This window comes from Malus sylvestris, chromosome 2, assembly GCF_916048215.2.
Source record: "Malus sylvestris chromosome 2, drMalSylv7.2, whole genome shotgun sequence".
NCBI classification, from domain to species: Eukaryota; Viridiplantae; Streptophyta; class Magnoliopsida; order Rosales; family Rosaceae; genus Malus; species Malus sylvestris.
Window position 1 is genome coordinate 5,227,840 of NC_062261.1, and position 14,845 is coordinate 5,242,684.

Consider the following 14,845-nt stretch of genomic DNA (forward strand, 5'->3'; position numbering starts at 1 on the left):
AAAACTTCTCTATCTCGTACTCATATTCTTACAATGTGATCAAAGAAACCGAGATCCTCTCTGAATTTCTATGTTTGGAGTCAACGGACTCGGAGATCCGGATTACTCATTTTAAATTTTATGGCCCTCATTAGCTCATTTTACTGGCTCATCTCATACAAATCAAGATTTCGAATCTCTCTCTTGAACAACCCGGATCTTTGAGCTTTGAGAACAGGTGTCTGAAGACGATCTTAACACGAAGGGCAGGGTCACATGCATGACATGAATGGTGGTAAAGCCTTTAGATTGCTGCAAATCCGGATTAAAAAATTGGTCTAATTTGCAGTTAATTACTAGTTGTATTGATCAATAATTGTGTGCCTATTTGTGAGAAGAGAAAATCTAGCACAAGCATCAGTTGTCTACTGAATGCATGCTCTTAACAACTATAGTTATAAGCTCATTTTGCGGCCAATGTTCGACTCTCGTTTTTTTTTTTTTAACCATGAATAGTTTGGAACTTTGGATCAGATGGGAAATTGAACACCTTATGCATCACTGAAATATTGGCCGACTCTCGTTTTTTTTAAAACAATGAATAGTTTGGAACTTTGGATTAGATGGGATATTGAACACCTTATGCATCACTGAAATAAACATACTATTTGCTCCTCAAGAGGCTATTTTCCCATCAATGTGATAGGCTATAAAAGTTTGATCGATGGCATTGAAATTTTGAGAGAGTGAAGAATTGGACCGGGAGGAGGATATTTTTCATAGGGTAGAGCCAAATGAGTTGGATATTGTTCAAGGCTGGAAGGCCAACCAATTCATATCATGTTCAGTTTCATGCCATTGCCAATCATATTTTCATATTAAAACCCTCTCAACTTTTATGTATGTCGGTAGATATTACATTTGGTTTTTTAATGAGTTATTTTATTTGTATGTGCCATATTATAATATGTAAGAGAGAATGACTCTTATGTGTGAGGAGTCAAGCAGTGAGCAATGTTTTATGTCATTGGCAATCCGGTATTGTTTATTATATCAATGAGACAACAAATGCATGAAACTTGTGCAATTTAGCCCGCTTTTGAAATCATTTTTAAATAAGAGACATCAGATTCAACTCATATAAATAGTAAATTTGATAACATTTTTTGTCGAACAAAATGTGTTTGTTACTTAATTGTTATATGTTGAATGTCGAGTTTCTATTAGAAAATATTCATGTATATAAAAGGGAAACAATTTTAATTTCATTATGTATAGTATATACATGTCAATTTGACCAAATGGCTACTATTTGGTGTTTTAATTACAAATGCATGAAGCCTGCGTACTTCCTCAAACACCAACATTGACCATTCTCTTTTTTCACATTAAAAAAAAGATATTTTAACGAAATACTCTAGGTACTATTCACTTTTAACAAAAAATCACATTTTTACCTTTTCCTGGTACTATTCACTACATATTTATTTATCATTTTTCATTAAAACTAATTTTTTTTTGTTGAACTTTTCATTAGTTTTCCTTTGAAAAATAAATAAATAAATATGGAATCAGTCATACAAAGTCAAGCTTTCTAAACCTCTTTTATGGACAGATACGTATTTCACAGTTCGAAGCTCAATCAGCAGGTAATATGGACTACTCAAATTGAATTCGATAGTACTAATTAACTCATTTGCTGCCTCACTTTACATAATCTAAAGACTTCAACGTCTCTTTCACATAAAGGGCCCAAATTTTCTGGTCCTTAAGCTATGGATACTAATGTCAGAAGGGGATCCAAATTCCTCTTTATTATCCATCTGTCAAATTTTCAACTGTTTGCTTTAGCTTCTTGTCCTAGTTTCTCTCTTCCTCATCCTCCTCTAGCTAGCTTTTGGACTCCGGCATCTGAATCACATGTCCATGTGGCCCTAGACACATTAAAGCTTACCTACTCTATATAATGACTCCACTCTCCTCTCCCACCACCTTCATGGCCCAACACCTCCAGGTTTCAGACGAAAGAATTTCTAGGTTCTTGTATCTGAAACCCCAGCTAAGTTTAATAGAGGAGGGGTGGGACCATAATTTGGTGTATCGTGGGCCTCAAAACATGGAGATATAGTGTTTTTTTAGCGTCCAAGCCATAGGAATTAGGTGGTCCGGTTGCTCTAAACTAGAATTTTATCCTCAATTTGACAAATTAACAATGGCTAATTGGCTATGCCTCTCCCTCTCTATGTTGTTAATAGTGTCCATATTGTCCCATTACATCAATTGAAGAAAAACCCCTACCAGGAATAATATGTAGTAACCAAATATGGTGCTTTATTTGAGAATTTATTTGAGAATCATAGCCTTTGGATGGGTTCACGATAGATAAATACCACAAAGTATAGATAGTCAAAAAGTTCAAACATTATTGACGGGATGGTGAACATGAATGATAATTCAAGAGTAGTGAGAAAGATGATTGGTATTAAGTCTTTGGTCACTATTATCTTGAAAGTTGATGACCAAAATGACAACTGCCTCCTCTTCTTTTGGCTGCAACAGCAGAGAAATAGGATGCTTACATGGAACCTGCATTTGTGGAATATGAGCATCTGGAAATTACTCCAGGTGAACTCTGGTATGGTGAACTCGTAACACGAGCTTCTTCATTTGAGCATGGAGCTCTTTCTCGATGCCTAGATGTACACCTCCATTTCCAAACACTCTGTTAACGCACAGCACAAAACTCTCTGCTGAGAGGTGGAAGTTGTGCATGCAATTGCTGTCTCTAATGGTTTCCAGAACGAATTCACATCAAACTCTCCTCATATCTTCGATCTCAAATCCCCGTTCTGGAACTCAGGAATCAGGATTCACCCACTCCACTATGTAGACAAGATCATCACTTTCTGTGATTGCAGGTTGGCCAGTAAAACTTTAAACATCAATTTTTTTCATTCAACCTTTGATAATTATAGTACCTGCAGACCAAATAAAGTAATCATAGATCACTCACTGCTCATAGATTTGTTTGTTTTTTTAAATCAAAATTCTAAGAACACGAAATCTGAACATACTCAAGATCAAGATACCCCGCTGTACTCATGGCTGATGTCACCACGAGTCTCACTGTCACTGGGAAAAGCCATGGACAGACCGAAATCTGCTATTTTTGCGTCCAAGTTTTCACTTAAGAGAATGTTGGCAGTATTTACATCTCTACGCACAATACGTGGATTGCACCTTTATGCAAGTAAATAGTCCTGTGAGCCAAATTTCACAATATACATAAGTTGAATTAGGCATATGAACTTGTGCAGATATATTAGCCTATGAAATAACACGAAGCACTAACCTAACGCAATATCTAGTGTTATCCGAAGTCTCATTTCCCAAGTCACATGTGAGCTTCTATCTGCATTTGCAGCCATTGACGTGACACTTAAATATTTTGAAACCCTCTGATGGAGGACAATGCTTATAAAATATAGAACTACATACCTGAGAGAGATTCTTTTAGATTTCCTTTAGGCATGTACTCGTATATAATATAAGTACCAAGTAGTCGGTATCATCACAGTATCCAATAAATGAGGCCAAGTTTCTATGATATATTCTCATCAGGAGCTCAACCTGCAGTGACAAGGAACACATCAATCTCTAACCAACGAGACAAGGCACTTGCAATTCCAAGGAATTAAAATCCTAACTGTCAAACCTCTGTTTGGAACTCCCTAGCTCCTTGAGTTGATTACGGAGAAAGTATTTTAACCGCAACTTGAGTGCCATCTTCCAATTAGCCACATGGTATACAATCCCAAATCCTCCTTTCCCAATTTCAGTTTGAAAGTTTTCGGTGATTTCTAAAACCTCGTCACAAGTAAACTGGGACTTCATTGATGCTACAGGTGTTTTGTTATGTTTTTCTCCATCTGCAGCTTAAGTACAAAAAGTTACGAGTTCAGACTAACTGGATAGGAATACCACTACGCCATAGTAGCAGCTAACTAAATAAGTATCAAGGGTATAAAATGGTACCTGGTTTTCTTATTCTTCTCAGCTTCCAGACCAGTAAGAGCACTATAACTTGAAGGAGGGCCATTGTTGAAAGCAATGATCCAAGTATTGGAACAACAATGTTCTTCTTGCAGTTGCTTGAATCTGAGCTAAAAAGAACCTATCAGCAGATAGAAAATATAAATCTGACGGACGCAATACCATTTGCTTTCGTTAAAGAAAATGCTAACCTATTCAGCACTCTACATGAACGAAACTTGTACAGAGCAGTAGGACGAGGAAACCAGTTGAGATCTTCACCTCTCTGTCTCATTGCAGCCTATGAACTACCTGGTATTTAAAATGTGTGACAATGTCCTGACCAAAAAAACAGAAAAACGTATATGACAGTGTGGATTTGTAATCTCATGCTGCACAATTTGCAGAGTACATACATGATCCTTATTACATGGGGATGCTTAGTCTACGTCAATCAATGGATCATGCAATGTTCATACTAAGAGAGCAATTTGGTCAAGCCAACGTATTTTCTAGTCAAAGCATTTAAAACATTGTTCCTATTAGGGTTATGTGGTGTGATACAAGTCAGGGAGACAACCCGAAGTATTAGACAAAAGTGATTAAGTCGAGGACAATATAGATGCATACTTGTATTTAGCCTACACTGATTCACTGCACAACAGATCCCAACCCCATTTTTAACCCACCAAGTTTTGAACATGGGATGAATGAGAGAGTTTGTAGCAACCTAGCATGGTGCTGTCATGGAACCTGCATTTGTGGAATCTGAACATCTGGAAATCACTATAGGTGAACTCTGGTATGGTGAGATCATAACAAGAGTTTCTTCATTTGAGCCTGGAGTTCTTTCTCGATGCTTCGACACCTCCATTACATACATTTTATTAGTTGGCACAGCACAAAACCAACCATGGTGGCTCTATGTTGGGAGGTGGAAGTTGTGCATGCCATTGCTGTCTTTAATGATTTCCTGACCGAATTCACATCAAACTTTCCTTGAATCCTTTGATCCAAATTAGTTGTTAAATCACCATTCTGGAACTCAGGATTCACCCACTCCACGATGTGGACAAGATCATCACTTTCTATGATTGCAGCCTTGCAGGTTGGCGAGTAAAACTCTACAATTCAACCTTTGATAATTATAGTACCTGCAGACAATAAAAAGTAATCATAAATAAACCACTCACTGTTCATACGTTTGTATTTATAACATGATAAAAAATCTAATAGAACACGGAAATTTGAACATACTCGCGATCAAGATAACCCGCTCTGCCCATGAGCGATGTCACCACACGAGTCCCATTATCACTGGAAAAAACCATGGACAGACCAAAACCTGCTCTTTTCGTGTCCAAGTTTTCGTTGTACTGTGCTTGCTCTCCTCTCTTAATGCAATTCTCCTATTGGATTCCCCTCTTGAGTGTAGCTGAAATACAAATCCAATTTATCTGTGATTAACGTATTCTAGATAACTCGACATGATTTTATTCAAGGATGAAAGATTGTAGAAAGAAGGTGCATATTGACTCAACAGATTACCTTACACAAAATTGGTCTCATAAAATTGTATCTGCATCATAACACCATGTGGAACATGTGTTAGAATACTTCTATTTACTCATATTTAAGGATTAAAAAACTTAATTTCCACAAAAGTCTAAAGTGCTGTTCCACAAAAGTCTAAAGTGCTGTTCCAAAAAGATTGTGAAAGCAAAGAAATTAATGTTCTTCCACGAGGCTAGAAAGTGTATGACTTTGCAAACTAAATGCAACTAAGACAAAAGAACAGAACCAATCACGAATTACTATTTCGGGAAAGAAACCTACACTTGGCTGTAGGAAATGCGGAAATCTTGGGCCAGTCGAGAAGTTGCTTCTTTTAATTTAGAACACAACAGTAAAATTTGGACTGGCTTCCCTACTGTCGATAGATACTTCAGGTTCCCACAATGGTAAGTAGATAGATTGTCGACACATGAAAGGTTCCGTCATCACTCTGGTAAGACCCTTCTGAATCAAGTGTCATTGTTGATAGTAATGATCCAAGTATTGCAACAACAATATTCTTCTTGAGCTTGCTTGAATCTGATTTAAAAATAACTTATCAGCAGATAGAAAATATAAATTCTGAAGGACGCAATGCCATTCGCTTTCGTTAAAGGAAATGCTAACCTATTGGGCACTCTCCATGAACAAACTTGCACAGAGCAGTAGGACGAGGAAACCAGTTGAGATCTTCCTCTCTCTGTCTCATTGCAGCCTATGAACTACCAGGTATTTAAAACGCGTGACAATGTCCCGACCAAAAAAACAGAAAAACGTATGAGTGTGGATTTGTAACCTCATGCTGCACAATGATCCTTATTACATGGGGATGCTTAGTGTACGTCAATCAATGGATAATGCAATGTTTTTTTCTTTTTTTTTTTTTGGAAACGTGGATAATGCAATGTTCATACTAGAGCAATTTGGTCAAGCCAACGTATTTTCTAGTCAAAGCATTTCAAACAATGTTCCTGTTAGGGTTATGTGCTGTGATAAAACTCGAAGTATTGGACAAAAGTGATTAAGTTGAGGACAATATAGATACATACTAGTATGTAGCCTACACTGATTCACTGCACAACAGATCCCACACCCATTTTTAGCCCACCAAGTTTTGAACATGGGATGAATGAGAGTTTGTAGCTACCTAGCATGGTGCAGTCATGGAACCTGCATTTGTGGAATCTGAACATCTGGAAATCACTCTGGTGTACTATGGTATGATGAAATCGTACAAAACCCATGCTGCAGTCATGGAAACTCCATTTCCAAACGTTGTGTTAGTTGACACGACACAGCACAAAACCCATGCTGCAGACCAAAAAAAAGTAATCATTAACCACTAACTGTTCTTACATTTGTATTCATAAAAAAGGTCGTACCCAGTGCACAAGGCTCCCGCTTTACGCAGGGTCTGGGAGAGGTGAACAAGGAAATTTAATAGAACAAGGAAATTTGAACATACTCTAGATCAAGATAACCCGCTGTGCCCATGACTGATGTCACCACACGAGTCCCATTATCACTAGAAAAAACCATGGACTTACCGAAATCTGCTATTTTCACGTCCAAGTTTTCGTTGCGCTGGGCTTGCCTCCTCTCTTAATGCAATTCTCTTACTGGATTCCCTTCTTAAATAAGCTGAAATACAAATCCATTTCATCTGTGATTAACGTATTTTACATAACTTGACGTGCTTTTATTCGAGGATGAAAGATGGAAGAAAGAAGTTACATATTAACTAAACGGATTACCTTCCATAAAATTGGTCTAATAAAACTGTGTTAGTTTGGTGAACAGATTACCCTGTACAAAAGTGTATCTGCACCATAACAATCAAATGGACCTAAGACAAGAGAACAGAACAAATCATTAATGACTGTTTTGGGAAAGAAACCTACACTTGACTGTCAGAAATGTGAGAAAGGTTGCATTTTCTTTAAATTTAGAACGCCACATAAAAAATTGTACCGGCTTCCCCACTGCTGTAGATGCTTCAGATTCCCACTGCTGTGAAAAGATAGATCGTCCACAAACGAAAGGTTCCGTCATCACTCTGGCAAGAGCCTTTTGAATCATCAAGTGACAATGATTCCGATTCTGACTAATATCCCGTTTACTGCAGAAAACGAGAGTGAGTGAACAATATTGGACAAAATATACATGGATAATTGATTGGAAATAAAAATAAGGGCTCCAAAAAAAAATTACCTCTGATAACTGGAATGTGAGAAATCTTTGGCCATTATGGGCCGTCCTTGGTCCATCTTTCCTTGAGAAAGGGACACCTTTGGATCTCTAGCTTATGTAATTTGGTTAGGCATTGCATAGCTTCGACCGTAGGCAGATACATCAGATTCTCACACCAGGAAATTTCCAACTCTGTAAGAGATGTAAGGTTGCCCAACCACTCTGGAAGAGCCTCCACACCATCGAAAGCAGAAATGGACAAAGATGTTAGAGAAGTAGGGTGTTGAATTGGCTGAGGCAGAGACTTGAGCTTAGGCCACCCGTACAATGCTAATTCTTCCAGTTTCGATGGGACCTGAAAATCCGGGAAAGAATCGAGCTCCTTGCAGAATGAATCGAGCTCCTTCCAGTTTCGGTGTGATACAAGTCAGAGAGACAATCCGAAGTATTGGACAAAAGTGATTAAGTCGAGGAAATATAGATACAAACTAGTATTTAGCCAACACTGATTCACTGCACAACAGATCCCACACCCATTTTTAACCCACCAAGTTATGAACATGGTATGAATGAGAGAGTTTGTAGCTACCTAGCATGGTGCTGTCATGGAACCTGCATTTGTGGAATCTGAACATCTGGAAATCACTCTAGGTGAACTATGGCATGGTGAAATCGTAACACAAGTTTCTTCATTCAAGCCAGTTTCTTCATTTGAGCCTTGAGTTCTTTCTGGATGCCTAGACACCTTCATTTCCAAACATTGTGTTAGTTGACATGACACAGCACAAAACCCATGCTGCAGACCAAAAAAAGTATTCATAAACCACTCACTGTTCATACATTTGTATTCACAACATGATAAAAAAATCTAATAGAACAAGGAAATTTGAAAATACTATAGGTCAAGATAACCCACTGTGCCCATGACTGAAGTCACCACACGAGTCCCATTATCACTGGAAAAAACCATGGACATACTGAAATCTGCTATTTTCGCGTCCAAGTTTTGATTGCTCTCCTGTCTTACTGCAATTCTCTTATTGGATTCCCTTCTTAAGTGAGCTGAAATACTAACCCAATTTATCTGTGATTAACGTATTCTAGATAACTCGACATGATTTTATTCAAGGATGAAAGATTGAAGAAAAAAGTTACATATTGACTAAACAGATTACCTTCCACAAAATTGGTCTCATAAAACCGTGTTAGTTGAGAGAACCTGCACAGAGTGAGACGAAACACAACCTTCTACAAAAGTGTATCTGCACCATAACAACCATGCGCAACAAGCGTTAAAACATATTCGAATGCACGTTGAATGTTGTAAGTTATGCAGAACGGCCACGGACTTGTAAACACTTGCAGTTTTTCTAATTACACATATTTAAGGACTAAAAGCTTAATTTCCACAAAGGCCTAAAGTCTTGTTCCAAAAATATTGTGAAAGCAAAAAAAAATTAATGTTCTTCCACGAGGCTAGATAGTCTATGATTTTGCAAACCAAATGGAACTAAGACAAGTGAACAGAACAGATCATAAATTACTGTCCTGGGAAAGAAACCTACACTTGACTGTCGGAAATGCGTGAAATCTTAACACTTAACACTTAACACTTGAGAAACGAGAGTGAGTGAACAATAATGAACCAAATATACATGAATAATTGATTGGAGATAAAAATAAAAATTACCTCTGATATCTGGAATATGATAAATTTTTAGCCATTCTGGGCCACTGTTCTTGGCGCATCTTTCTGCCAGACGGTGATTGGTATTTAGTCTTTGGTTACTATTATCTTTAGCAAATGGAGTAGACTTGTACTTGAAAGTTGATGACCAAATTGACAACTGCCTCCTCTTCATTTGGCTGCAATTAAATCCTAACTAGCTACCCAGCAAATGGTGTTGTCATGGAACCTGCATTTGTGGAATATGAACATCTGGAATTCACTCTAGGTATGGTGAATTATGGTATGGTGAAATCGTAAAATGAGTTTCTTCATTTGAGCTTGGAGTTCCTTCTCTATGCCTAGACACCTCCATTTCCAGAAATTGTGTTAGTTGGCACATCACAAAACTCATGGTGGCTCTATGTTGGGAGGTATGCCATGCTGTCTCTGATGCGTTCCAGACCAAATTCACATTGAACTCTCCTCGAAGCCTTTGATCCAAAATAGTTGTTCAATCCCCGTTCTGGAACTTAAGATTCACCCACTCCACTATGTGGACAAGATCATTTTCTATGATTGCAGGTTGGCAGTAAAACTCTAAACATCAATTTTTCTTTCATTCAACCTTTGCTAATTATAGTACCTGCAGACCAAATATAGTAATCATAGATCACTAACTGCTCATAGATTTTTTTTTTTTTTAACATAATCAAAATTCTAAGAACAGTAGAACACGAAATCTGAACATGCTCGGAATCAGGGTACCTCACTGTGCCCATGACCGATGCCACCAGAGTCTCAGTGTCACTGGGAAAAACCATGGAAAGACCAAAATCTGCTATTTTGCATCCAAGTTTTAATTCAAGAGAATGTTGGCAGTCTTTCCATCTCTATGCACAATACTGGATTGTGCATATATATTAGCATGCAACACTAAGCACCTATCTAACGCAATATCTAATGCTATCCGAAGTCTCATTTCCCAAGTTTATGTCAGCTTCTATCTGCATCCGCAACCATTGACGTGACACTTCAATATTTTGAAACCCTCTGTTGGAGGACAATGCTATGTAAAATATAGAATTACATACCTGATCAGAGAAATTCTTTTAGGTTTTCGTTAGGCATGTACTTGTATATAAGTGCCAACTTGTCGGTATCATCACAGTATCCAATAAATGAGGCCTAGTTTCTATGATGGATTCTCATCAGGAGCTCAACCTGCAGCCACAAGGAACTCATCAATCTCTAACCAACTAGACAAGGCATTTAACTTGCATTCCAAGGAATTAAATTCAAACTGTCAAACCTCTGTTTGGAACTCCTTAGCTGAGCTAGCTCCTTGAGATGACGATGTAGAACGCAAAAGCCTAAAGTCCTGTTCCACAAAAGCCTAATTTCCACAAAAGCCTAAAGTCCTGTTCCAAAATATTGTGAAAGCAAAAAAAAATTAATGTTCTTCCATGAGGCTAGAATGTCTACGATTTTGCAAACCAAATGGAAATAATGCCTACACTTGACTGTTCCGGGAAAGAAACCTACACTTGACTGTTGCTTCTTTTAATTTAGAAGGCAACAGTAAGATTTGGATTGGCTTCCCTACTGCCGAGTGCCGATAGATACTTGAGATTCCCACAACGGTGAATAGATAGATGGTCGATTCATGAAAGGTTCCGTCATCACTCTGGTAAGAGCCTTTTCAATCATCAAGCGACAATCATTCTGATTCATCACCCGATTCATCACCTGAGCAATGAATACTGCAGAAAACGAGAGTGAATGAAGAATTCTGAACAAAATATACATGGATAATTGATTGGAGATAAAAATAAGGGCTCCAAAAATAAAAATTACCTCAGATCCGGAATGTGAGAAATCTTTGGCCATTCTGGGCCGCTGTCCTTGTCGCATCTTTCTGACAGACGGGGACACCGTCCAATCAGTAGCTTATGTAATTTGGTTAGGCGTTTCAGAGCTTCGACCGTAGGCAGATACATCAGATTCTTACAGCGGAATATTCCCAAATATTTAAGAGATGTGAGGTTGCCCAACCACTCTGGAAGAGCCTCCAGACCATCAAATTTCCAAATTTCCAACTTAGTTAGAGAAGCAGAGTGTTGAATTTGCTGAGGCAGAGACTTGAGCTTAGGCCATCCGTACAATGTTAATTTTTTCAGTATCGATGGGACCTGAAAATCAGGGAAAGAATCGAGCTCTTGGCAGAAGGCACCGATACACACCTCTTTCAAACGAGATAGAGAGTGCAGCCCCTTGGGCAAATCTTGTAATTTCCCACATTTATATAATTCCAAACGAGATAGAGATTGCAAGCTGGACACATTGTGATCCGCCAGAGATATCAAATTGGAGCAGAAGCGGACCCTTAATTCGGTAAGAGATGTGCAGTATGCAAGCCCACTCGGTAGACTTATTAATCCATCACATCCCTCAATATCCAATTTAGTAAGAGATGTGCAGTATGCAAGCCCACTCGGTAGACTTATTAATCCATCACATCCCCAAATTTCCAAATTAGTGAGGGACGTGAGGTTGTCTAAACTGGGAATAGCCTCTAGATTAGGGCAATCCCATATTGCCATATCCTCAAGAGAGACGGGGGTTTGTAGCCCATGACCCGACAAAGTCCTCAAATTTGGACAATTCCAGATACTCAGTGTGCGAAGACTAGTACAAGAATGGAGCCCACTCAGTATACTTGTGAATCCATTGCATTGTTCAACGTTCAATTCATTGAGGGATGCGCAACCGTTTAAAGACAAGTCTTCCTCATGCTGCTGCTGCTGGAGAGTAGTGCTAGTCGTCGACTGTAGATTTTCGGACTCCTCAAGAGTCGTACATCTTTGAATATCCAATTTGCAGAGTGAAGGTAGACTATGAATTGAAGTGCATCTTAGCTTTGGGCAATCTTCTATTCTCAACTCCTCAAGAGATTGGGATTGTGAAATTGGAAAGGATTTTAGTTTGGGGCATTTCTCAATGGAAATCCTTCGAAGTTTCGCCAAGTATCCCAGTGGTGGGACCGCTTCACATTCTCTCCAACAAATTATCTTAATTTCTGTTAAATTAATGAGCAACGAATCACTCATCATCCATGATGCAAATTTAGTACCCTTGAATCCCTCAATCGTCAAGCTTTCTAAGTTGGGGTGCGGTTGGAGACCTTCGAGAATATCCTCGTCAAGATCCGCATAATGGTCCAGCTGCCATTTTAATTTCAATTTTCGTATGTTTGCTTTCCCCACTAAATTTGATTTCACTGCTTCTTCCTTGTCTCTCACAAATTGCAATGATCCAATAACTAGTTCCCCTTTCAATTCATTTAACCCGCCCAGCTCATCAAGTCTATGACGCCCATCTTCATCCAAATTAAACGAAGATAACGTTTGCAGATGAGTCAATCTTGTCATCCCAAATGGAACTTCCACATCCTTGTCGAAATAAACATGTCTCAAGCTGATCAAATTTTCCATTTCCGTAGGAAACGTTTTAATGTATGGATTTGACATTCTTAACGTTTGAAGATTATAGAGCTTGCCAACAGATTTGGGAAGTTCTTTTATTTCTGTTTGGGAAATGTTGAGATACCTCAAGCATTTCAACTTTCCAATTGAACTGGGCAACTCCTCTATTACAGCACAGAATAAATTCAACGTCCGTAAAGCTCTAAACTTTTGGAAGATGTTACTGAACTCAAAGCGTCGTGGAGGAAACAACGACTGCAATCTCCTAAGGCTCCTTTGTGGAAATCTTTCAAGTGTTGTGGAAGAAATTCGGGCAACATGCTGAATCTCATCAAGTGCTCCATCGTCCATCTGATCCAAGTCTTGTGTCAAGCTTTCAAATTTGAAAACTTTCTCAGCAAGATCATGCACAAGATCGTGCATCTTGCATTTGGTATTCCCATACTCATCTTCTCTTTCTCTTCTATGTGCATACTCATGGTTTCTAGCATCTTGAAATAAAGAGTTTTGCAATAGAATATTAAAATGTTCATTACCTTTATCCTCCATGGGAGAAGAATGGAGATATCCTTGAGCCATCCAGAGTTGGATCAAGTCATCTTTTTCAATTTCACAATCTTTTTCAAACATTGAGCAATATGCAAAACATTGCTTCAATGATGGCTCTCTTAAATTATCAAAACTCAACTTCAAGATCGACATGATTCGGTCCTCTTTGTCTGAAAATTCCCATATTTTACTTTCTAGAATTGACGGCCATTCCTGTGAACGCATCAAGCTTCCTAAAACCTGTTGATACATAAGATAAGATAATTAGTTTCTATATGTTTTAAGATAATTAGTTTCTATATGTTTTGGAATATAAAAAGCTGATTAGCAAAATAATAACAGTGCCAAATTGTAGTTATATTGAATTTGGCTATAGTTATTGGCAAGATAAAGACGCATTGAACTCACCTTTGTTTTGTATCGATGAATAGTGAAGGACTGCTCTTGTTAGAAGAGAAATACAAAGGGGACTTGCTAGCCAAGTAAGAATTGGTCTCAGAATTAATTGAAAGATACTTTATTAGATCGGTTAAATATAAGTTTTAACTTCTTATTTTTTTAGTACCTCAATATATTTTTACATTAAAAGGAGGGAGAGTTCGGCTAAACTACACAAAAGACAATCTAATTTGGTATCGAATTCACTATCCACACGATTTGAACATAAGACCTCTCACTTCTAAGTGAAGAGGAATACCATGATAATGTAATACTAAGAGGCTATAAGTGTCAATTAGATACTTAAGATAACTCAGTAATTGAATGGTTCATAACAATGCACTAGGAAGGTAGGATTTTGAAGGAGTGCTTTGATCCACATTTTCTAGTGTTTACATGTATATATAAGGTTAAGATTCGGAGGCACTCATTTTTGAAACATATTTTAACATAAGTTTTCGTAGCTTTCATTCTGTAATTTTTTTTCAAGGATCTCAATCATTTATATTTCAATTAATCATTCATAGATCTTTTTTGTAAAAAATTAGACAAATCCAAATTCATTTTGACATTTATTTGTAGTGAAGAAAAAAGCCAATACGATTCTACAAAGATACACTAAATTTACACAGTCGCGCGATGAGCACAAAGTGAACTATTCTTTCGCCTTTTACTAAAGAAACACTAAATTTGATCCAATGGTTATATGACTTCAGGTTTGGGTGATTTTTTTTTATATAGATGATATTTTAGGGAAGACGTAAAATATAAGATGGTTAGATTGTTGAAATACATTAAACACACACAATATATATATATATATATATATATATATATATATATGTATATAGGCCCCCTAAAGGAAGAGATCCCCATTTTTTTAAAAAAATGGGGACACCTTCTTGACCGTTAAATTTGGTTTTAATGAAATTCTGTGATTGAGATTAAATCA

At 37.6% G+C, this 14,845-nt stretch overlaps 1 protein-coding gene and 1 long non-coding RNA gene across 32 annotated transcripts in view; one reads left to right on the top strand and one right to left on the bottom strand.

The window, feature by feature from the left end:
• Positions 1-2,293: 2,293 nt before the first annotated feature.
• The window catches only part of LOC126596889 (disease resistance protein RGA2-like), a 47,043-nt gene continuing 34,491 nt past the window's right edge, over positions 2,294-14,845 (bottom strand). The window contains exons 2-23 of one of the 31 annotated variants that reach the window (XM_050263595.1): positions 11,279-13,695; positions 10,967-11,184; positions 8,931-9,017; positions 8,652-8,817; positions 8,345-8,551; positions 7,777-8,158; positions 7,467-7,684; positions 7,320-7,387; positions 7,031-7,206; positions 6,713-6,876; positions 6,193-6,287; positions 5,848-6,105; positions 5,560-5,590; positions 5,269-5,446; positions 4,642-5,165; positions 4,224-4,350; positions 4,015-4,137; positions 3,695-3,914; positions 3,478-3,609; positions 3,332-3,391; positions 3,054-3,239; positions 2,294-2,957 (exon numbers count right to left, since the gene is read on the bottom strand). In XM_050263595.1, the coding sequence (XP_050119552.1) occupies positions 11,142-11,184; positions 11,279-13,695 (2,460 nt within the window). In that variant the 3' untranslated portion in view covers positions 2,294-2,957; positions 3,054-3,239; positions 3,332-3,391; ... (16 more) ...; positions 8,931-9,017; positions 10,967-11,141. The other 30 variants (XM_050263592.1, XM_050263618.1, XM_050263584.1 and 27 more) reach the window with 30 other exon arrangements.
• Positions 5,498-7,160, top strand: LOC126597126 (uncharacterized). Its single transcript, XR_007614146.1, has 3 exons — positions 5,498-5,586; positions 6,618-6,943; positions 6,998-7,160. It is a non-coding gene; the product is annotated as an uncharacterized LOC126597126 (long non-coding RNA).